Source organism: Sander lucioperca, chromosome 23, assembly GCF_008315115.2.
Source record: "Sander lucioperca isolate FBNREF2018 chromosome 23, SLUC_FBN_1.2, whole genome shotgun sequence".
NCBI classification, from domain to species: Eukaryota; Metazoa; Chordata; class Actinopteri; order Perciformes; family Percidae; genus Sander; species Sander lucioperca.
Window position 1 is genome coordinate 2,822,567 of NC_050195.1, and position 25,841 is coordinate 2,848,407.

Below are 25,841 nucleotides of genomic sequence, written 5' to 3' on the forward strand. Positions count from 1 at the left end.
AGACAGAACGATAGAGAAAAAGCCAACTCTTTGGAAAGTGCATAGCTCTTTATGATGAACATCAATGGAAATCCCCTCTCACAGAGCAGCAGGGAAGGACGGAGAGAAAACATGCCAACTCTAATTGTGTGTGCCGGCTTGGGGGCTACATGATAGACAGGGCCTGGTCATTATTCTATTAAGGAGAAGGCGGGGGTTGGAGGACTGACCTCAGCATTGTCATTACAGGCGCACACAGCAGACATAGCTGAGCTCAGTATCCAACACCCCAGAGACAAGCCAGGGGTCAAACTCAAAGGGAGGGAGCCTCACACCTCAAGCTGCTTCATATGCCTCCTCTGTACCTGGTCCTCATCATCTGTGTTGGGCAAGTTATTTCCCAAATGTAAGACATTATAGATTACCAGTTACTGTCACTTGAGAGTAATTAGTTACATTACAATATTACTGTCTCTAAATTGTAATGCTTTACACTACTTTTGCGTTACTTTTGAGTTACTAAAATAACCATGGAAGTATAACTTGGCAGGTAGGCTAGCTTGTGAATTTCACCACGGGATCAACAAAGTCTTATCTTTATCTACTTTAATAGGCCTACATCGTAATTTATTTATAATATGCTGTATTATTAATCTGAATCTGCAAAGTAACTAAAGCTATCAAACAAATAGTGAAGTAAAACGTACAATACTTGACTCTGAATTGTTGTGAAGTAGAAGTATAAAGTAGGAGAAAATAGAAATACTCAATTAAAAGTACCTTTCAATTGTATTAAAGTATGGTATAGTTACTTTCCACGGCTGATAAAATGTAATGATGCTGTCCACGCTGACGTACCGTCACCTGTTGGGACACAGATGTTGTCCGTACCGTCTCTGGTTCTGGCTCTGACCACGGGAACAGTGACAGAGCAACAGCTCGCTTTAACGCAGCGTACATACTCCTAATGTCCATCTCGCAAATGTAGAATCAGTCTCTGGAGTCATCTCAACCATCGAGTCCAGCAACAGGAAATAACACTCAGAGACTTTTTTTTCTGTGCCGAAATGTTTCGCAGTGTTGGTGAATGCTTAAGAAAACAAATTTCGGGTTAAAATGCATTGTAACTCGCGTTACTGAGATTGTAATGGGTATAATATTACCAAAATGTTATTGGAAATGCGTTATATTACTGCGTTACAGCAAAACAGAATACATTACTGTAACGTTACTTCCAGCACTTATTCTCATGATAATTTTCTTGTACCCCCCCAAAAGTGAAACATTTTAAGCGTATATGTAACAGCAGTTTGTTTGGAATCAGTAGAAGAGTATAGTGGGAACTATGGAGCGACCATATTAATAAAAAAATATGACTTTAAGCTGGGCAGACGTTTTTAGCTCCACCAACGAGGTAGTGTTTTAGGTTTGGGTTGTTTGTCTGTTTGTATGTACTGTTGTACATGAACTTTAGTGGTAGGGTGTGGTATGGGCCAATAAAGAACTTATTACATTTTGGAGCAGATCCGTATCACGGAGCGGATAGACACATTATTTTTCACTTCCGTTAATGTGAGATAGGGCTTTTGGCCTTGGCGGAGGTCTGCGCTCTTTGAGTGCCCTTGTATGTTATTCATTTTGTGTGTTATGTTAACTCACACTACATATTTCATAGGCCTTTCTGCACAGCCAGAACGTGACTTTTATGCTCACACTGTATGGATCAATTGACCAGCAATGACACTCTGAACGTAAGCACAGAACCCACAGTTGGCTTTATCCAGTGACACATAAAGTTTATTCAAACAAGACTGCGTCGTAACAAATGTTGGCATAAAGAGAGATCGCCAGGGTTAATTTGTCCAATTTTACTGTGAACGGAAAGAAAGAAGAAAACAAGAAAAATATTGAGCCTGAGGTGTCCGCAAGATGCAGACACTGTGGTCTGACTGTCAAGTTTTATTTCACAGCAGTCTTAAGACTACAGTTTTAGCCACACCATGTAAAACACTACAATTTATAATGGATTGGCCCATTTAACTGGTAAATCTAAGGCCGACCAAAATGTCTGACATGCCAGAAATCCAACAGATTGTCTGAGAGCCAGGTTGTGGTTTCGCTAATTAACCAGGCGTCGAGACCCCTCTGCACATCAAATCACAATTTATTCGGCAGACATTTTGCCCTATTCTAATATAAGTCGTGGCGACCAAATTGGCTCTAAAATCTGGCTTAATCTGTACAGTCCATACAGTCCGTACTAGCTTTAGTTGAATTTCAAAGTTAATTCTTGAAGCCTGAAAACAGCTCTTGACAAAACAGTCTCACCTATACGTAGCTGTCATGTAGCTTTCGATCACTGAAATTACATTTCAACTTCCATGGCAACTGGGCAGCCACCATCTGCTGATGAAGATCAATGTGACCGAAAAACTCCAGCTACTAAATTAGGGTGAGATTGTTTTCTGAACAGCAAATCTGAGCTGGTGCTGCATACATTTATAAATATTTCAACCGAGCCATGTCTTGAGATGTCAGCAGCTGCTCCTGTCCTGGCTTGTAGATCTGTGTGGAAGCCATTACAGTCCTATGTCAGCTTGTGTAATCAGGGACAACGTGCATCAAAGTGCAGTTTTGAAGACTTTGAAGTGGTAGACATTTGACTGCCTTCTCGAGCATCTTGCTTTTTCATGGTTACATTCACTGAATGTTTTGAGTGGAGGTCACAGATGTTTAGTTTTCATCACTGCGAACAAATTTCAGCAATGACTCAAAACCAAATCCATTGTAAAAAAACAAAGAGGTATCAATTTCTGTTAAAAAAAAAAAAAAAGTATGCTCGATAGGTCAGAACAGAACACAGGTTGTTTTAAGAATAAAAGTGTATTTCTCTTGTGTATTTTTAACACTGGCTGTACATTTCTGGAGGCTTTTTTCTTTATTTTTCTTCTTTTCACCAACAAATCCAATGGCCAAATGTGTCACCTCACATTTTTAACCTTTCTTCCTTGCCATTCTTTCCACAGTTTCCCCTGGTTTTATATCAAAATGTTGGCCCATTTGCCTCGAATAGAAATGACACTAAGACAGGATTTCCCTCGAGTTCCTCTAACCGGTGTCAACACATAGCATGCGCACGCCTGCATCTTTTCTAACAAGCTCTGACTGCTATTGTGAATCCTTGTTCGCAGGACTAAAATAACATGAAAGAGGACTAATAAAATTCTTACTTCAATACACCGGGGCTGGCCCTATATCTTATTACCAGTGGAGCATTGGGGGTATGCTCAACAATGTCAACAATCGCAGGCAATTAGGAGCTCAGACGCTCAGAGAGACAGACGGAGACTGCTTAGTGCTGAACAAACAGTTAACATCTCACTTTGTGAACGAGAATGGAAAGAGGGAGAGATTAAGAAAACAGTGGCAAGAGATGTCCGCTTTCAGTGATTTTCAACCATCAGTAGGACTAACACTAAAGGAAATCAATAGCAAATGAAGTCTGCCTTTCTCTGTATAAAAACATGGAATGAAGTGTGCTGTTCTAACCCAAACTCATTCAGACAATGGGAAGAACAGCAAAGGATCCCTATCATGTCAGACCTCCACTCCAAACCAATTTCATTGACAAACTGACACTAATAATTGGATGCCAAATATTTTAACTTTCAAGGTCTGAACTTCTGACCCATAATTTAGAAAATAGCTCTGCTTGGTGTAACAATTAGCCATCTTTCCTCTAGAACCAGGTCAGGAAAGTCACAGGACAAAATAAGCTATGTCTGTCTCAAGCCATTAAACCGCAGAAATATTTGACCTCTAACTTCTTCCTGCTTGATTATATGGGTTTGGGTGATTATTGTTTGGTCATAGTTAAAAAAAATAAGAGGATGTATGACCTTAAACAAAGTGTCAAACAATGAATTGTATCACTCCTAAAGTAAGAAGTTTGAGTTAAGTAGTAGCACCGCTTGTTAAGATCATCAGTAATATAATAGAGTATGTGGAAAGATGAAAGTGTTTCGTTACTTAAAGTCTAGGCGTTTGCACAGCAGGAAGGAATATGAGATCCGGTCTGAATGAATTAACAAAGAAATTAACTTGATTACATTTTTCCAATTATGAGGAGTAAATCCCATTGTTGGTACAGATCAATCATGGAAGAGGGGAACGGCTTAAAACAACTCTCAAATTCTAATTTAAAAACTCTTAATTGAAAAATCCCTTTAATCAAGTGTAATGGAAATGAACAGTGTGCCTGTCTGTCTTCAATTTCTCTCCCCTTACTTTGCCTTAAAGTCCTGAATAGTCACTTGCCATCGAATGTTCCCCTAGTTCCCCTCCTCCTTCCTGCCATAAGTGTGTCATATTTCCAAGACAGAAAAGGCACAGTCAGATGTGAGTAATTAGCAATTAGTTTCAGGTCAAAGGTTGGACCCGGGACTTAGAAATTAGTCAAAGAAATTCGGCAGAAGTTGGGACTGAAGCCGAAAGTTTTAGCGACATGAGTCAGATAGTTTGGCAGTCGTACAACACTGACGGTCCAAAAGGATGACAGTGTCAGACGATTGAGGCACTTCATGGAACCATTGGAAGTTAATGTTGTGCCAGGGCTTCATAGTGTGTTACATCAATTATCATTCATTTCACAAGTAAGATTGTTATGATTGTTAATCCCTGGATGCAGGCATTTATGACTCTACCTAATTGCAGTCTGCAGCTATATATAACAAAATGTCTTTTCCTAGGAATGATCGCAGAAAAAAATTCACATTTATGCTCAGGGTTGTTTTTTTCACCTTGCATCACTAACATCAGTTTAAAAGAATAAAATGTATACTTTAATATTCGTATATACTGTATATGTGATGAAATGAACTGGGTAATAGCTATAACTATCAAGAGAATACCAAAAACTAAATGTATTTTTCATTTGTAGCAACAATGAAATACTAAAATCTTGATTTGTTTGTGTGTGTTGCTAAAAACCCGATGTAATTATTATCTGTGTTACAGAGTAGTGCACAACTCTGATCAAAGTAAGGTCATGTCACAAGTAGATACTCAAATAAATAAGATTCAGGAATAAAACTATTTGAGTGTGAGAAATCCATTAAGCAGTTGGTGGCTTTGGAGATAATCTGAGTCCAGTGGTGCATCATGGGGAATCACTCTTAAGAGGTCTGAGTTTAGGGTATTTTAGAGTATGGGTATCAGGGTCTGTGCAGCTCAGCGCCACTCTGATGGAGCGCAGTGCCTATCGAACACTCACCCAGGACTGGTTGAAGCTGTAGGTGTGCCTACGGTCATCAACGTCATCCTCGTGCCTGGCCTGCTGGAACTCATTCCTCAGCCTTTGTATCCGGTCGTGGTTACTGGCAGCCATCTGACTGCTCAGAGAGAGAGAGAGAGAGAGAGGGGATGTAAGATAGTGGGACTCCATTTCTTTTCATAGATCTTTTTCTTTTAGCAGTTATCTGGAGGTACTTTTTCAGCTAGCCCTCACTCATAAATAACACCTGCCACATTACTCTGTTGTAACTGATGCTTTTTCATATCTGAATAATTCACTTACCCACCCTAACACCTCTCTAAATTGTGTTGAGGATACCTTGATCTGACAGTTATGATTCCCTTTTGCATCCCTGTCTGACATCTCAATGTTCTTTTTTTCTTCTTCTCCTGAACATCCCTATAACTGAAAGTGTCCCTCATGTACCATTGTGAGTGATGCATGTCCCTTTTAGACTGCAGAAGAATGTTGGCCTTTTATGGTGCACCGTCATTAAACACTGTGGAAAACCCTCATTTACATCCCCTTCATTAAAGGGCTTTGAGGGGCCTGTCAATAGGAATCAATAGCCTTCCCTCAGCTTAATCAGGCTCTCCTTTTATCACCAGCTACAGAGGCAGCACATGACAAAATGCATAATTATGGTGAGACAACCGGCTTGATAATAGGCTTGTACTTATGCATACCACAAGGATGAAAGTGCCCAAAGGTTAGGAATTTGTGCTGGGAGGCAATGGATAGGGTGAGTGAAGGAAAGGGAGATAAAGGTAGGAGGGGTGTTTTCGGGGATGGTGCTGAGTGAAAAAGAAAAAGGTTAATCAAGAGCATGTGAGAGAAAGGAAAGAAACGAAGTCTGCCAGGACCTGTTACCCTGTCCTTCTGTGTCCTCCTGAGGACCTTTTACAGGTGGCACGCCAGCGGTGGAAGTGATTGCTTATTTGGGCCCAGAGGATTCTGGGCGCAATTATGGTGATAATTGCAGATTAGAATGAGCACATCCTTCTGATGATAATGGGTACTAGGACATGCTGCCAATCAAGCATCATTAAAAGCACAACAAATAGCAGCTCATAAAGGACGAACAGATTTGGTGCATGCCCCTGAGTAGCACTTGGTGAGACACAATATCATGTTATTCGTACCGCCTGATCAAAATCAATTGTATTAGTTATAGTCCATTTGATTTTTATAGCTTTATGTAAGTGGGAGAGCAGGGAGCATACATTAAGCCTTTTATGTGGATGTGGGCAATTAGTTGGCTCATTGAGGTGTGAGGTGGCATACGCTTCTAGGTTGTGGGGTGATGGTGAAGTCCTTCCAATACTGTTCATTACAAAATCAATGTTCCCTTAATATTGGCAAGACGTTGCTTAAATAGCATAAGCAATGTTAAAGAAAATAAAAGTCTTAATTGTAGTATAAAACAACAGAGCTAGGCTAATAAAGAATGGGATTCGGTCTACTTCTGCTCTTTTATCATACACGTTTTTTATAACTTTTAACTACAAAGGTAGCACACAAGAGTTATGTGAAACCATTATCAGCTGTTTCTGTATGACTGCCAATGCTACGTGCTCCATATGCACATTGAGTTTATTTTCAAAACCCCACTCAACATGCAGGTTTTCAGATTTCCTCAAAGACATGTTCTAAGAAAGTGTGTGCGCCTTACACTGTATATACACTCACGCAGCACGAAATTGAGAAGCATAAGAAAAAACACATCTACAATTCTGAATTAATTTTCTTTACATTTCCTAAATAAATGGCTGCTAATATACATTGCAATACAGTATATGTCATCTTCCCTGCTTGAGAGAGAGGTTTGAAGAGACTGTAACGGGTGGGAAAAGACCAACCATAGATCTGGGAAGTCCAATGCATGCAATTAGTTTAATCCCTGAGGCTGGGCAAAGAGAAGACCAGGCTGACTCCAAACAAACAGCCTCGTAAATTTTTCTCTTTGACCCTCCAGGGAGGGTCAGTGCTAGCATCAGCATCTCAAACATGCACCACTGGGCTAGGAAAACCAGAGGGGGCAGTGGGAGCCAGCTGGGGATCCAGAAAAGGGGCCACAACCTAGGCTATAAACAAGACTGCTTGAGTTCATATACACTTCCTACACAATAGGACCTATTGCCCTTCTCTCACCTACAAAAGCATCAATCTAATAAAGAGGGTTGGCCCGTATATTACCAAATTTCTGCTCCAGTGTGTGACGTATGAAGTTCTGGGGAGTGGAATGGGAGATCAACGAAGACAAGATCTCCGGCAAATTAAAGAACCAGCAGCAAGGCACTTCAATGTATTTTTCAAATGGAAATTGCATCGCGTAGGGACTGGGATTTGTCATGGCAGTTCAAAGGAGGCCTGTGCAATATCTAGATTATCTTCAGGGGCTTCTCCTCTTGGTCCTCCACCCACCAATGGGTTACCAAGTTGATGGGATTCTTGGAAAACACTCCATGGAATTCTCCAGTGTAAATATATTCATATGGTAAGAAAACAGAGCTGGAAAGCTAAGCACTGGGGACGAGCAGGAATCAAGCACAAAGAGGCACCACTATCACTGTGACAGCCAGTAGCAGGCCTGTCTCCATACATAAAGAAGATGGATTCGGCCGCCTTCCCTGAGAGCTCCCCAACGCTTGGGCCCCTCAACGTGTAATTAGTCAGCACGATCATTGCAGATGCATCAGGTGTCATCGCTTATAAATTTCCCAGTGACTACATTGTCTGTAATGGGCCTGAAAAACAAGAGCTGCAAGAAAAGATTGGGGGAGAAAACTGGTGGTAATTTACGTCAGCAAACCACCTCATCAATTTGGATGAATGTGTATCCCTATCAAGCAATAGAAAGGTGAAAGGGAATATGAATGAGGGCTGCTCATCAGTGTGCCATAAGCCATGTGTTTGTGCATAAGGGAAAAGGTCACAGGTTGTGTACGTGTACTCGGTTACAGGCAGGCTGTCTGCATCATGATCGTATGAGGTTGCAGGGCTTAGCCCCAGTGCTGTTTTTTCGCCCCGAAAGCCCTCTGTTAAAATGTGAGTCAACAGAAAATGGGATACCGCCCGTAAAGTAATTAAAAAAACATGCAGATAAAGTATCCATATGCCACAACCTATTCACAGCCAGTATCTTTATGTGTTCGCAGGCTGTAATGTCAGCATTTGTCCTCTCAGGTTGGTCATGTTGCTCCCAAATGCAAGCAAACATACCCCTGCAACACAGAATGACAGATAGATGTAGAAAGAGACACAAAGAAGCCGACGCACACTCTGCTTCTCCCTGTCTCTCTTCTCCTCACTTTACAGACACTTGTATTCTGTAAAGTCACACCACTGCTGTATTTATAGCTTGGCTGAAAGCTTATTCTGAAGGCTTATTGGGAGAGGTGAACTTGTGAATTCACAGACATGCCGTGTCAGGTCAAACGACAAGTATTCAGGTCTATCTGAACAATAGCAGACCTTCTACTGATCATCTCCTCCTGCTGCTGCTCCAACTCATTCTCTCCCTTATTAAGGAAGGATTATAAAAACTAGTTGAAGTAGGATAATGCCAAGGAACAACAAGAAATAAGCCTTGAGCTTTTTGAACTTGTGTTGAATAAAGCTTAGTGAGTATATAGCACTTTTTATGCATACCACTTACGGTGTCACAACTTATAAAGGAACACATTTGGTAGTGCTTATGTTTAAAGAACCAATGGTGTGCATGCGTGTGACCCCTATCCCACCTGTGTTTTTCAACCTGACCCGTTGACAGGGGTCATGAGCCCTCTAAAGCTGCAGTTGGGGGTATGTGGATGCCTGTCTGTGTAATAGTCATCCTTTGATCCAGGAGGATTTGGCAGATGTCTCACACACCACAAGGCTTAGGCCAAGGATCCAAACTATGGCATGGTCCCCCTATTTGCTTCTGTTGGTGGATCAAAGCTGCGCTGAGTCTCAGCATGCCCTATAAACACTGCCACTGGCCAATAAAGGAGTAATCCAATCACTGAGAGTGCAACATTGGTCATATGAGCATACCTAAGGTCAGGGGCCAGTCCCAGCCAATCCGATTGAGACAGAGAGAGTGTTATAATCCAGGGGGTAAAATTTCAACAGAAGTTTGACAGAAGTTCTGAGAGTTGTCATTTCCAAGTAAAGTGAAAAGGGCTGAACTGTTGGGGCTTCAGTGTGACTTTAAAATCAGACAGTCTGTCATTTCTTATCTGATCACTGCTGATTGAAATTCTATCAGATTATCTGGTTTCTTGCTCTGGCCGCAGTATCTCCACACAGCAGATGATGGTGCAGGCTTCTTAAGTTTGGGCCCTTTGGCAATCTTGCATCAAGTCAAAGGCTTAGCTCATCTTTATTCCATCGCCCCGTGGACTTTCATTTATTTCAAAGACAGAAAGATGAGGCATTTTCGGGGAGATGGACAGCCTTTGGGACCTACCGCGGTGATAGAAAAAGATTAAATCTGCATTACTGCTAGTCATTTTCGAATGGGAGAAGTGCCAAAGATAAAACTTTTTTTTTAGTCTCCAGAGGAAATCAGCATATATCGGCCAATCTGCCATGATTCTTGCAATCAAACAAAAGCATTTGAAGCATATAGCCATCTCCCGGCGTTTATTTTCCCCTTCGCTTTAGTCTCTTATTCCATCTTCTTTAAAATATCTCCTAGTTTTTCTCTTGCCCCATCTCTCTCATTTATTTATTTCTTTTTCTTACCATATGTTTTATCTCTGAATGCCTCAATACTCCTCTGTGGTTACGGGAATAGGTCATGAATTCCCTTCTGTCCCCTCATGCTCTCCCACTAGTCTAGTAAGTGACAGCTGCAGGTTGGACAAAGGCCTGATAATACCCTGGATTTGTCAGGCTCTGACTTCACCCATGTGCTCCTTTCACTGATGTACTGACAGTGGCGCCTTGCCAGCTTCTAGATGAAGGCTGTTGCTGTTGTTGAGCTGGGTGTGAATGTGTATCCATGGTTCCTTTCAAACTCCAAAGTAACCCATATGGGCTCCTTGGGGGTCCTAAGAGGCCATCGTCCGGGATGCTTGCCTAGGCCATGGTGGTGGCGTGACTGGGGAGTGTGGAGCTCTGATTAGCAAGGGAAGGAAGCAACGCCTGTAGAGCTCCAACAGGCTGTTCAGCATGGCTGGCCCCTGGTGTACCGTTCATCTCTTGCTTCCCTAGTGTGAGAAATGAAAAAAACAGCTCTGCCCTGCAGGGAACCACAAAGGACCCTCAAAAAGGAAAACGCAGTTTTCCAGAAAATGAAGAAAATAAGTACTTCCTCAGCTATCTCTTTGTTGCTTTAGAAAGCTATACCCCTCAGTAATTCATATTTGCCTCAGCACACATGCAGCCTGCCACCCCCTCTGCCCCAACTTCACCCCAATTTGTTTTATAACCCCAAGGACATGTGCTACAACCACTCTTCTCTACAAGTCATTACATTTCAAACGCTTCTTTCTTTCTCTCTATTTCATTCTTCTGTTTGAGACATTGCCAAAATGCAGGTGCAAGTGAGGAATTGGCCTTGCAGCTGTCTACATTTGAGGGAGACACCGTCGATGCCTTCTGCCCAGCCTTTTCACTGGCAAGTTTTATGGCTTGAATTCCAATAAAAATGCACCGGAACTGATCAAAAGTGCTTTTGTTTCTGCATGTTGCACCGTGTGGATGTATTGCTCATGGTTAGAAGGAAATAGGTGTTACCTTTTCTACAAAAGAGGAACTAAAAGTGCTTTTGGTTGTTTTTAAAACGTCCAATGCTGTATCTGGTCAGTGTCTGTGTGGCTTTAATGCTAAAATAGAAAGAGGCCAGAGGAATGGCTTGAGGCAATGCTGTGACATGGACAGCTGGATATCCAAAACATTATAGTGAATACAAGTTTAAAAAAAATATGGATGCTAAGTTGCAGTCTGGAAAATGGATCACTTATTCAACTGATCCTGTGTAGCTGCTCTAACTCAGAGCTAAGGACAGACAGGACTTGATTTTAGTGTAAATATGGATATCAATGTATACTGTACAGTACAGTCAATGTTTCATGGAGAGGCACAAGCACTGCTAAGATTGAATGTTTACATAAATTCTAAAAAGATACTCCACAAGATTATTTTAGCTAACTCTCATGAGATGCATCAAACCTGGTTTATATCCAACAGCAGCGTCCTTTTAACTGACTCCTTTCAGTCCTTATCTACTGAGTTAAAACAAATAATACAATGCTTCTCTGAGAGCGGTTTCATACAGCAAATAACATGATAAAAAAGGGAGAAAGCACAACATTAAGACAGCATGTTGTGCAATATTTCATGGGCACAACTCAAATTGTATATAGTTGATAGACTCTCTGAAAACTTTCTTCACCTAAATTGCTGGCAACTTTTCTGTAAGTTATTTTCTGGGAAGAATGGAACCAGGCAGCGTCTGACTGACAGCTGCGTCCTCCATGAAGAAAGAGATGAACTTTGAAGTTAAGGCCTGTAATCCCAATGCATTGATTAAGAAGCACCCGCTCAGTCTGAGAGAAAGAGAGAGTGAGACTTGGAGTATGGTTGGGACTGCATAATGCACAAACACACACTCAAACGGGCATGCCTACACGTCAAAGTAAGTTCAGAGCAGTGCCACTTCGTAATGAGACAAAGCTGCACTGCATGCTAATGATTAAAGCTAATCATGTGCCCAAAACTTGCAAGCACACACAAAATTTGCTGGATCATGCTTCAGAACTCTCAAACAGTAAATCTTTTATTTTCAAAGAAGCATATAGACAGTATGAAAACACATGTGTGACAGCCCAAGTCTCATAACAGAGTGAACAATTCCCTTCAACTATGAAATGTTCATGTCTACCTCTCTACTGTGCAGTGTTACCGCTGTTTATGCTGAACAGAGGCATCTAATGAGCCAACATTCCTCTTCAGGGTAAGAAGAGTGAAGTATAAGTCTTAAATAAGGTGTGAAGGCCATAGGCTAAAGTATCCATCTAAACAGGTTAGCTCAGCTTTTATGAGCCCATCAGGCCTTAAAGACAGCTTTTATGAGATATCAGCTAGCTGGACACTAAGAGGCCAGAGGAGAAGTGAGCTGGGGTATACTATATGACCATGTCTTCCAGTATACTCTTTTATGGACCATGACACCAAAATATTTGGTCTAAGTATAGGTTGGCGCCATGAAATATGAAATTGCTTGCTGTTTTTTGCATTACGTGACCTCAAATAAATGTCCAGTGAGGCTGGTGTGCTGCTGCGACAAGTCACCTTTGCAGGTTTCTCTTTTAAGTAACACTCCAAAACCCAGAGAGGGCTGGAGATTTTGGCGGAAGCACCGGCTAGACGATCAACAGCACTTAGACAAGAAGGAGCCGATTGGATCTTGAGACGAGTTTGTGCAGCCAAGTGCGGATGCCTCAAGTGCTTTGCGTAAATTAGATGCCATGTCTGAAGTTTGACAATCTTCTAACTGAAAGTGAGTAAATTGATGTGGAATTAAGGGGAAGGAAAATAGGGGTAGAATAAAACTGCAAAAGGAACTAATTCAACATGTTTTGGAACTATGGAGAATAAAAAAAGAAAGGGGGAAAGCTACTTGTGCTTCATGTTTCTCAATCTTGGTGTACTGCCACAGTCAGAGTCCCACAGAAACAGTCCTACAAACATCTCCAACCTGCCGGGCCAGGTCCAACTGAGCTCATCACACAGCTGTGTGACCCTGCACCCCCCTGCCAAACCCCTCCTTCCCCACTTGACTTACTTTTAAACTTTGCATTCTGAAACTGCCTGATCCTTCAGCTGCTCTCATGTGCTGGTATGCCCACAGGCAGCTTGTTAGGGAGACATACATTTTTCAAGCACAGCGTACCACAGCCTCAGCACAGTAGCAGGAAAACAGACGGGCTGGAGGGGAGGAATTAGTGTGAGCCCCCGCTATAAACCAGAGAATGGGATGGAATATTACTCACATGAAAGAGTTGGTGATGTCAGCTACCATCAAACTTCATCCAGTGTGCCACTCAAAACTTCTCAGATTTCAAGTGGCGGTAACTTGCCCTTCACTGTCTTGTTCATGTCTAGGCAGTGCCTACATGTACTTTATATGTAAAATAAAATGTCTTGCTTTGTTTTCAAAATACTGTAATCACCTGAGAGTTTGTCTATGGTCAGTTTTTTTGCAAATTCTAGATAATTACAAGTTATGAATGATTTACGGATTTTCCGTGGTGTATGAGGTAAAAATTTGAAGATTTTTTTTTTTTTTTTTTCTTGTACTTTTCTTGTTTACCTAGAATATGTATATTTTCAGTTATAACTCTTGACTTTAAGAATAGTGTTTATTGTCTAGAACAGGCTATTTTATTTATTTTTAGTAATTGCATATTGTTACTTTAAGAGAGCAAACTCGCACATTTATTGCAGTTAAGCTGTTGTACTGAGGAAATGAATGGAAGCTAGACTAGCTGTGGAGTCAACTGGTTTTCATACCAGTTCTGTCCTGTTTTAGTTTTACATTATCCAGAAAGAAGATACTGTGGATTTAACCTGCTTGTGACACATGTGGAATAAAGTTGTTTGTGTTTTCCCAACTCAACAACTGATGTTGAGTGGATTCTTGTAAACTACATCAGCTGTACATGTGTAGCCCTAGCCTCCTAGTCTCTTTTACTGCAGTGACACAGAGGGTACCACAGTGTTTTGCATTTTCCTGCCTGCAGGCAAACATTTCTGTATGCTGATATTGAAACACTTAAAAGGCAGCTGTTGACTTCTCACCACCACTTCAAAAATATATATGCAAAACCTTTAAAAACAATTCCCATTTGCAACAATAGTGGACTGTAACTTTGACCGAAATTAAAACAAGTACGCTGTGTACTATGTGTTTACAACGTACAGAGAGTTCACCATCTGGTCTCTGCAAGTTGATCTTCATACCATTCTGTGATGAATGAAAACCAATGTTTTCCTGCGGGTTGGGAAAAACACATAAAAGCAATCTATGCTCTGGAACATGTTTAACAGTGTGTAAAAATGTACTAGATAGATTAAAACAATGGTATGGTCCTTTCATGCAAATATATGCAAATATATCAGCATGTGAACGAGCAGATGAATCCACTCCAGATGCAGATATTCACATGCAGCTGACCCTCTCTTTCTCGTTTGCTGTTCTAACACGTTGCCGGAGTGACACACTCTCACTGGCTACCTACAGTATAATGAAAGGCTAATATTAGATTTCAAATGAGCCTGGCTGGTGCATTGGCCATACATTACATATGCATTCATAAATGTATCATTTGACATCTGGTGCATAGTTTTCAGAGGGACTGGTAGGTTTAATTCTTTCCTGTGGCATTTCTGGTAACATGTTCATCCGCTTTTTAAAATCCCCTTTTAGCAACTAACAAGCCAAGCAGATATCCTGTTTTTTATTAGGGCGTAGGTCCCCCAGGTTTTATTCTGGAAGGCCTACACCTGTAAAGTATCTCATTTACTGCAGCGTGGCATCACACTGTGCTGAACGCAGACAATCGCTCCCTTTCCAAATGTCAGTGCCTGGTGCTCAGCGGGCGAGCCAAGAGCAAGCGGTAAAAAATTCATGCCAGCCCTCCGTAGGTCTCCTTGTCATCCCATGCTCAAGCAGCCCCCAAGTCTTCTCTTCTACGACCCCCTGTGCCGCCGCTACTTCCTCAATACATAATTAACAAGAGAGGCACGGTAGGATGCACGTCAGTCAAAGCCTGGCTAGAGCCAGGGCCACTTTAAACAATAACAATATTGATAGTGGGTGTAATAAAGCAGAATTAAAAAGATGGATTCCAATGGGTTTTTTGCTGTCGGCACTGCTGCTCCCAGCTTAAAGTGGTGAGGAGGGGGAAAGGGGTGGGGGTATTGGGGCGACTGGTTGGTGGTACTGCTAGGGAATGGATGGGAATACAGAAAAGGGGGGAAGGGAAGGGAATAGGAGCAGAGGAGGTGAACTGTTGCCCCTTTCCACCCCACACTATCCCCTGGCGTCCTGTACTGGCTGCGTTACTCCATTACTAAATGAAATCTTGGAGCTCTCTTCTGAAAGCCAGAAGGACAGAAGAGGAACGAGGTCAGGGTTCGTGACCTTTAGTAATGGCCATGCAGACAGACGAGCCAAAGGAAGAACAAGATGAGGCCGGCAGCATCATTTCAATTTAGGTTATCAATGTTGTGTAATAATCAATGAGAGGGTCAAGAGGTTGGCAGATACTGACAGATGGGGAAACAAAAAGAGGAAGAATAAAAGGAAAAAAATGAGATAATCATAGTTAAAAAAGACTAATCAATGTTCACATAACATTTAAAATAATGTGTCTCCTATAATTAAACATAATGACAAAAATTAATCATGAGCATCAACAAGGGATTTGCATGAGAAAAGTTCAACTCTATCAAGAGCTAACTTTACACAAAACAAAATGTGCCAAAAAATGAGTATACTTTTTCTAGTAAACAATCATTAGAATTTAACTTACTGTTCCCTATTTAGAATGTGTTAATTTCTTTTTCTTTTTAATACATTTGTATGCATGTGAAACCTATTTACATATCAAATACCCCTGTCCTATGTGTGTTTTACAATGTTGCAGTGCATCTGTACCAGTCCATAAAGTCCCAAGTCAAACCAGTGAGGGAGAAATCCTGGCATTACTGCTATCTCCCATCAACCTCCAGGAGCCTTACATATGTTAATGCCCATTCAACCTGTGACCCTCACATTCATGACATCATTATCAACCCAGCCAGACATAATGTTGGCCTGTCACCACCATGATCTATGGCCACAGTGGCTCTCTGCATTAATGAAGCCGTAACGTTGCCTTAAACTGCGAAAGCCGCGACGAGCCTCAGCATGGCCGTCACTCGGCTTAATGTGAGTTCGCATCCATCACCTCGCATCAGGCATCAATCAATCAAAAGCCTGTGTGACAGCTGGGGGCCCCCCCGCCGCCCAATCCACCGCTACTATCACCGTACACACACACACACACACACACACACACACACACACACACACACACACACTCAAACTCATTGGCTGTGATTATGATCTCAATTATCATCATGACTGTGGGCCACCACTTCCCCTGTGACCGACATGCTAATCAGGAGCAGTGGCAGTCAATAATCAAGGCATGGAAAAGGCCATCGGGTGCAGGATTGGTCAAGTATAATTATATCTTTGAATGTCAATTGGTTTAAATGAATAGGCTTGGACCCCTGCAGAACTACACAGGAACTTGTTTGAATTCTTTCTTACTGAAGAATATGTGTACAAATTCCAAAAGCTGATCTTGTGACATTGCAGCAGGGCCAAATGTGATCTTAGAGTGTCTTTGTCCTCCCTAGAGATTTAGTGGGCCATAAGTGTCCATGTTCAGTGCAGAAAGCTATGAGGTCAGCTGTGACAAGCTTTTAGTCTACAAGATAGTTGCAGTGGCAGCGTTCCCAGTGCACACACATGCTTATGCACAAACACTCCACCCCTGAATAGATGAGGCAGCAGCTAAAGCAAGTCTCAGTGGTCATTTCTTTAAGCTAACAGTGCTGTCCTGTTTTTGATTTTTTCTCAGCCACGGGGATTTGAACCAGTGGAACTTAAGATGGGCTTTGGGCCTCAGCGAGCACACAGATATCTGATAATGTTTCTCCATACCTTTCAACAAAATAAGGACGACTTTGTCATGAGGCCGGATTGTTAGCATTTCACACAAAGAAGTTTGATGTTTAGTCTCTTTCTTTCTTTCTCTCTGCAGGTGACTATACAAAGCCTTCTCCAAATATGAGCTGTTATCACAAACCCCGATCACAGTGTAATCTCTTCTAATCCTCCAACTAAACTGTCTCTGAGTCGGGAAAAACAGAGCTGTGAAGAGAGTGAGAGGGATACAATATGAGAGGAAAAGACAGAGATTTTGTACAGAAGCCAGAGTCTGTAGCCTCAATAACAGAAATCTATCTTATAAACTGCCATTTCAACAGTCGTGGAAGGACACTGAAACTTCACAAGAGGGAACTTGGAGTGGATATCACAGGGATGGGAAAAGAACTATAGTAGTTCCCATTAAAACTCCTCTGCCTGTGTGTCTCTTTCATCTCATAACACAGTCCCTCCCTTTGGCAAGGCGTCATGTTTATAGGCAAAAACCCTATAAGGAGTCACATTTTAAATGTGACACAGCAAAGCACTCATCCAAGCTCCTAATGAGAGTATTATTTAGGCCTGGTTAGGTGGCTCACTTTGGCACTGGGGGTTCAGGATGCACTTTAAGTGAAGGGAGCTGAGAGGCACTGATGACAAAACACTGTCACCTTCAGGTGGTTTAAGGAATGGGTGACAAGGAAGCCGCTTATGATGTTACTCCCACAGCCCAGACAAGCCACAGAGGATTAGCCCCGAGTGCTAAAAAAGACCAAGCAGTCATGGATTCGCCCACAGATGGCCAATGTGGTGGCTGATGTGTGAATGAATGCACCAGTGAGTCGAAACTAAATTAAGATACTCAGACTACATCTGCCTGCATACACACACACAAGCATACACACATATGTGCATACACATCCACGTACGCGAAATGGTCATTAGCCCTAACCCTCAGCACGGGGAGGGGAGGGAAGGGGGCATGGGAACAAAAGCATTAAGTAGGAGTGAGCCCTTTAATTATAGGCCAGTGTTTGGAGAACTCTCAATAGAGCTGAGAACAATAGAGGTCTTTGGTAATGCTAAACCTGCTGAGTTAACGCATATCCTCCAGGAATGACAAAACACACACACACACACACACACACACACACACTCACTCACTCACACACACACACTCACTCACAAAGCCAATGGCCACGCCATGGAAATGAAGCAATAATTGCACCGTTGGTAACTGAGAACTGAGTGGCTACTCCAAGCGGAGGCCGGAATATCTGAAGCACATTTAATTAGCTTCCCCCTAGCTAATATCCTATTATTTACCATAATCTTTAACATTTCATTTAAAGCTGCTATGTATAGAATACTAACCTGAATATCTAATTACCAAATGCAATGTGATATTATAGTTTAATAACTGCAGGAAAGACACTACCAAGTGGAAATTAGTTTATTTAACATTGTTGTTCCCTTTATATTTCCCTGGGTGAATTCCTGTGAAGACCAAAACCACCTCACAGAAGATGGATCCATTAAATCCATTAAATAAACAAATACACAATTTCTAACAGCTGTATGCTCTATAATAACATGTAGTTAGCAGCTTAAAGGAAAATTATAAGTTAATTCAAAATGAGTAAATTGGCTCTGAGTGTGGTGAGTTGTTATGTGGGTCCTTGTAGTGGTGAATGTGTGAAGGATGAGACCTATAAATAACTTGCGTGCTGATTGTGTCCATATGACCATATGAGAAGTGGCAGCTTTCCCTGTCAGTGCATTTGACAGGCTTAAGGATAACTCCACATGCCTGGCAAATTGGATTGGAGCTCTGGTGGCTTTGCAAAGAAAAAAAAGAGAGATGAATCCTTCCTCACTTCCTCTCTCTCCACCTCTATCTTCTTCTCCCTCTCACTTTTTCACCCCACCTTGAGAAATTCTAAGAAGTGAGTGATGAGCGGGTAATAGTTTCTATTTCATGTTTAAAGTCAGTGTGGGATGCTGGCCAGAAGCCGATAAATCAACATTGGTGCAGAGTAAAGACCATTATCACCTTTGAACAGTCCTACCCATACCCATTTTCCACCAAAGCATTGGCAAGGTGATCTTCTGAAGAAGACGGGGCGAAGGACAAGTGAGCAGGCTATTGAAACTTCTCATGGCACGGATTGTCTGAAGGACACCATTGGGTCAACATCATGAAAGAGATTTAAAACGTAATCTTCAACATGATGGAATCAAACCCTGCCTGTCTTTCACCAACATCATTCTAAGAGACTGACAGCACAATTCCAAGTCCAATCTATCACCATCAGGAAAGACTTAATAGGAGAAAAAAATGAAATTAGCTCAACAAGTGGTATCAACAATGTCATAGCCTAATCAAAACCAAGGCGTTATCAAAAATAGCTTTAACAGGCCAGTTAATATGGCAAAGCTTAACTTATGCCATACTCTGGGATCTTGTAAAGATTAATGAGAGGGGAGAAAAGAGAGAAAAAACAGATTGATGTGTAAAATAGAGGCAACAACTTCAATGAGCAAAAGCAGCTGGTAGCAGTGAACAGCGGTTGCCATTTGGCCAGCGTTCACAGAATGCCAATCTCCAAAGCAGGGTGTGGCAGCTGTGCCAAAAATGGAAGAAAAAAGAAAAAATCAATTTAGCTTCCAAAAGTCGCCTTAACATGGGTAACTGGAGGGACCGAGCGCTTTTAAAGTTTTGTTTTCACTTTGAGATCTGAGATTAGAACATTTTATAGCAACTGGAAAAACACGCTATCTGTATGCAACCAAAAATACATTGGCTGTACTGTCGAACGTAAAAAAAAACAGTCCAATAAAATAAAACAGCTGAATGACACTCGTCATTGGCAGGTTTGTGTTGATGAATGGCCGAATGTCAACATTTACCCAGGAACCAATTGGAAAAGCATTAAAATTCAATCACATCATATAAAGATAAGCCATAAAACTGTTACATTAATTTATTTCATTCCTCCTCCTGCAGCTTTTATAAGTGCATTTTGATGTTCTTGTGTGTGGCCTGTCCAGAATTCATCTTATGACAAACCGATTAAGTTTTTCCACCCCTATATGGTTGCTATGCCTAATGCAATTTTTCTTTAGGCTATTTAAAAAGTGAAACCTAGTCATTTCACTTCTGGCAGGTTACGATAGTTTTCCTTAGCATACGTCCATATTTGCACAAGGCCATTACAATATTAACTAACCCTTCCCCAAGTGGGTGATTTCCAAACTTATGTAGCATGAATTGGCTATTGCTCCAGTAAGTCCAATATTCTCCACTGCCCGAGTTATTTCAGTAATGATGGCTTTGCACGACAAGTGCTGATGGTCTGAAATGGCAATTTCTCGATAGGCGCTTTCAGATTAATTTCCTGTGTTGAATGGGAATAGATACATGAGACAGGCCCACTCCAGACAAGTCAGGTCCCTGTGTCTAGGATGTAAGTGGGCAAAGATTATGTGACAGCATTGGGAGTAATGAGAGGTCGCCACATGCTCTGGTCTGTGTGCCTCTTCAAGAGGAAAATCTCTGATAAAGAACTCTTCGTATTGCATTGCCAGACCTGTGGAGAAAGGTCTGGCTACACCACAGATACATTCTAGGATAGGAGAAAAAAAACACTCTAGGTTGTTTGCAATTCTTGCAATTCAATCGTCTTAGGTGGCCCTAATTTGTGGATGCAGTGAGAGTGCCTGTTCCAAACAGTCTCGGGAAGGAACTTGTTTTAGTGGAACATTTGCACCCCGCAAAAGAAAATGCCACATATAATATTAAATGAAGGTAACTGTTCACACAATACAGTAAAATGAGCTATTTCAATTAGCAGGATACATGGTAAAACATAATTTGCTCTTACCAGTGTATCGACATGTATCACCGTGTGTACTTCGTCCAATCCTGCCAATCGGCCCCAAAACGTCCCAGTTAGATGCTAAATGCCGTAAACATATTCTTTGTAAATCTTTACAATCCTTCCCTGAAAGAACCAAGCAGGTCTGCCTTATTGCACAATTCAAATTTTCGTCCAAACTTGCCATTTTCAGCATGTGCCGTTAGCTTGCTAGCTTGAAGGTTAGTTCTTCTTCTCCCGTAGTGAAGGGATTTTGACACACAGATAACAGCAGGGGAGGGGCAAAGGCTTATACTGGCAATGTACTTCTCTTGATCCAGACTAATGAACTCTAGACTTTTACTCCTCAGCAGCCCAGATAGACCTAAAGAAAGAGAGAGAGTGAGAGAGAACTGGAAGAGACTGACACTATCATTGTCATGATCACGATTTAGACAGGCTGCTTCTCACTTCTCTTGTCTTTTCTAACACACGGTAATACACTCACTCCCATGCGCTGACATTCAGCATGTGTTGTCAGAGTGACACCTATTCACAAACAGAAAAACAGAAAACTTTTAACATATCGGTTCATGTACACAATTCCATGGTCTCAACAGGGTGAATCACTCACACAAGATTTAGTGGTCAAATAAAAAGCAGCAAAAATCCAGCTGTGATACAAATACAAATATGGCACTTTTGTTCCTAAGCAACTTACACCCCTCCTCTCCCCACATGCTCACACTGGCTGCTTTGTGGGACACATAGACTTGTGGGCAGGAAGATATGGGGATCGAATCACCAATCCTACAATTAATCGCTCCACCACCTGAGATGCAGTCACCCTATTATTTAGATTCTGCATTGGGATCATTCCAATAAATATAATCTGGGCAACGTTAGATTTCCTACAAAACACGGTAGTCAAATTATTTGCACAAGAACATAATTTATTTTTCATATATATTTAAATTCTGTGTATAATTGATTGTCTTTACTTTGATTTTATTATGTTTGTTATTCCGTACAAACAGCATCTATTGCATGTCTGTCCGTCCAGGCCGAGGGATCCCCCCCTGCTGCTCTTCCTGAGGTTCCACCCATTGTGTCATATGCTGTAAAGCTCCTTAAGGCAAATTTGTGATTTGTGATATTGGGCTATATAAATAAAGTTGACTTGACTTGAAAGGGCACATGGCTAACAAAAATCTGATTGGTGAGAAAACTGGTACAATTGTGTAATCTGAATTCTGAAGTCACATGTTGGATAGGGAAATTCACACACACACACACACACACACACACACACACACACACACACACACACACACACACACACACACACACACACACACACACACACAATCCCAAACCCTGAAATGTGTGGATTTGGAAACAAAGCAGAAACCCTTTCACACATACACATACACATACATTACACACACAAACATAGTGTACTCTCACTTACCCAGACTCCCCAAAACAGTATTCATGCGACAAACTCCAAATCCTGACACATGAAGAAAAACACAAATATAAAGGACACACTGGCTCTCTCAGGCAGACTCAGCGCTGCCTGAGCCCAGCATCTGATTTCACATGGCCATCTCATCGATCACAGCTTATAACGTCTGAGATGGACAGCTGCTGTTGAGAGCCAGAGGTCCCTGCCATTACAAAGCCATCTCATCCATTTACTTGCAGATCAATGGGACAGTTACTGAAATGGCCTCTCTCGCTCACCTGAGCCCGTGTCTGTCTTCTCAGGGCCGTCCTCTCTCAACTTGGCTGTTTGTTTGGGAGATAGACTCGGCGACAAGACCGCGACCTGGACCAGTGAGTCGTATTAAAGTTTCATGGTGGCGCTGGGAGTTTTTATTTTTTTTTGTTGGCTTGTGTTCTTTACAGCGTCACTCTGATTAACAGGTCGCACGGAAACAGAAGTCACTTTATGAATAAGTAATGGCTCCGCCTGGACACTGCCAAGTCCCCATTTAATTAAATGAAGTCACATTTAGAAAAAAAAAAAAGCATGAGAAGATGGGAGAAAGAAATGGACTCCCCTCCTCATTTGGACATGAAAGTGAGGTATGATTGCAGCGTGGTAGGGGATTAATGACTCGTCATTGAAGACGATGATGAGTCTCGCTGAGGCTCCATCTCAAAGTCAGCACACAGAGATGGGGACACTTTGGAACTCAAACTGAAAGAAATGCATGCAGGGGGTTCAAAGGAGCCTTGGACAACATTGTTTTCTATAGGCCTTTTTCTCACGCCTGTGCACATGCATACAAGCACACACATACACATGCATACACATACCGCGGCATTCTTTTCACGATGGACTGACCACTGAAAGCCCTCCAAAGAGAAGGAATCAAATAAAGCCGTCAGTGGATGGAGATTAAAAGGAGTGCTACACAGTAAAAATCTGATTTATGAAGCTAAGGCCAGGTTGCTACGGGGGTTTTGGTGCCATGGTAACCCAGTGAACGGTAAGGTCAATGGGGCAGTTGAATGAGGAGCTGTAGAATGGGGAGAAAAGAAAGGAGACTTTTAACCTCTTACTGTTCACATCTTTTCATCAAGCTTAAAGCCTTTACCAGGCTAACACATAAAGGTAGAGTTTCAATAAAGAGGTCAAAGTCCTCTTCATAAATTATGAAAGCCTTTCTCATTGTCGCCATTCTGGCCAGAAAAGACAGATTTGTGCCATGAATGAGACAGGAATTCAAAGGCAACAAGTTCATGATTTTAACTTTACAGAAATGGCTCTTTTTATACTCCTGTGCTGTATTTCTTTCTGTTGCTCTCTTTCCATTCACTATCTGCTTCTTTCCCCCTGCCATCTCTCCACTGTCCTTTATTGTCAGTCCACCACTGTGGAGCCAGTCATTCAGCCAGCCAGCCAGCCTGCCTGCCTGTTGTGTGGCAGTTCTGTGACCCACTGTGGTTAGTACTGCTTCAGTGTGTTGTGGTGTTTTGTCTGTGGGAGCTGTCCTGTGCATGCTGCTGTGTCCGGGGCCAAGGCCCTTTCCTATTGTCTGCTGCCATATGGAAGCCAGCACCAACATGGAGATAAGCCTGTCCTCATGCTGTTCCCTGACCTTCTCAGGCGCCCAGCTGGCACTAAATGCAGAAATAATTATTATCCCAATTACCCAGGCCAACTCTGTCCCCTACTTGTGTGCTGAGGGTGAAGGGGGGGGGGGTCCTCTGAAGTGCTGGGGGAGATACTGTGGAGGGAGGTCCCACACAAAAGGGGACCACTAAGAGGTTGGTCTCATGCTGCCTGATGCACTTTTTATTAGCTTGTCTGCATCTGTAGTGCTGTAACGCTGGTCTATAAATCTTGGTGATGATTCAATATTGTGCTACTGTCAGGTATATGGGCTGTAACCTTTGTTTGAACCTAGTTGTAGCAAACTGTATTCAAACATGTCTTGTTAAAAGATGCAATGCAAACCATTGTTGCATCAGGTTGGGGTAATGGTAATATATTGGTGGAGCCACCAGAATAATTCTAGACTTTTTCAGAAAGTAATCATAATACATTTTAAAGTGGATACATAAAAAAAAAAAAAAAAAAAAAAAAAAAAATCAATAAAGAAGTTAAATAAATTTGCATTTCAATGATGCAATTAAAATATTGCAAAAAGTATTAAATGTTTCATTTAATCATCCAAAATGTTCATTATTCAGTCTTTCAACAATTCTCTAAACGATGATTAGGCTTTTTAAACAAAGTGCTCAAATAGTTTTTCAAGGGCTTTTACATTTTCCTCTGTTATTCCATTATGTAGCACAATACTGAGCCCTCAAACACAGATGTTGACGTAGTGGCGTCATTGAAATAAATAAGGGAGCTGCACAGGACTAATGTCAGTTTATTTCCACCTTCTCTACGTGTTTCTCTTTTAGTTGCAAACCATCTGGCTGGACCAGGTGTGATGTTCGGTGACAGGAGGGCAAGTTGTCAATGGTTCATTTTTTGAATGAGACATCCTGACTGCACAATGAGTTTCATAAATAAACGTTGTTCAAAGGGAAGTCCTTAATTCCTGTAACAGAGACAGGTTCAATAAAGTTGGCACCAGCCTTTAAAACCTGCTACTTTCACCTTCTCACCTTCCTCTAATCAGTTCCTGGTGCACACTGGAGCTGAGGAGACCAGGGTCGGAACAGGAATGCTCAACAGATGTTTCAGCCTTCCAACTGCTGGAGCATTTGTGTCATGAAGGCTGTCGGACACGCTGAAAGACGGATGGATAGACAAGACAAGTGCTGAGCTTCAAAGCCCGGGCAGGAAGAGGGGAAACGTTGGTGGATTTAGCTCTCTCACAATGGATGTGTTCACTGGATGTGGAAAAAGCCCTGTGAGAAAGATGTCAGAAAGATGCCCCCCCCCTCCCCTACACCAGTGGAATCTGCTCCAAGAGTCAAAAGCAGAGGTGGGAGGGGGAGGCACAAGAGGCCACAAGAGGCCAAAGAAAGTAGGAAAGATAAGGAGCCAGCCCTCAGTGACAAAGTAATGTATAGCATGCAGTGTGTGATGAGGCTCGTGGGTTGAGTCATCATCTGTGCTGAATACTACCACACCATAATGGAAACCCATGTAGGTGAACCACCCCTCAAGAGGCTGTACTAAGATAAGATAATATAATATTTGCCTACTATAACTTAAACACAGTGAAAGTATAGCTTACTTGCAAACGTGCAAACCATAAACATATGAAGCATTTACTTCCAGCCAGTGTACAATAAAAGTTGTAGAAGATGGTAGGCGAATCATACAACAAAAACACTGAAGGCATCATTAGTGCCCAAACCGTCTGCACCATCAGCTCATCTTATCTCTGCACTTTTATTGCTTTCTCTCCCTGTGGTGAAACGCTGAGGCTGCTGGGGATGTTGCTGATTCCTCCCCAAAGATTTTTATCCTGACTGAATGTCATGGGAGCTTTGGGCGCTCAAATCACTTTAGAAAGCTGTATTTTATTGTGTCGTTTCGCTT

General features: G+C 41.9%; 1 protein-coding gene across 6 annotated transcripts in view; it reads right to left on the reverse strand.

Annotated features, from left to right (window-relative positions):
* Positions 1–25,841, reverse strand: part of LOC116064851 (partitioning defective 3 homolog) — a 379,664-nt gene that overhangs the window by 14,865 nt on the left and 338,958 nt on the right. For 5 of the 6 annotated variants that reach the window (XM_035998104.1, XM_031320165.2, XM_035998106.1 and 2 more), the window contains one exon: positions 5,252–5,372. In XM_035998104.1, the coding sequence (XP_035853997.1) occupies positions 5,252–5,372 (121 nt within the window). The remainder of the gene's footprint in view (positions 1–5,251; positions 5,373–25,841) is intronic. The other variant, XM_035998105.1, reaches the window with a different exon arrangement.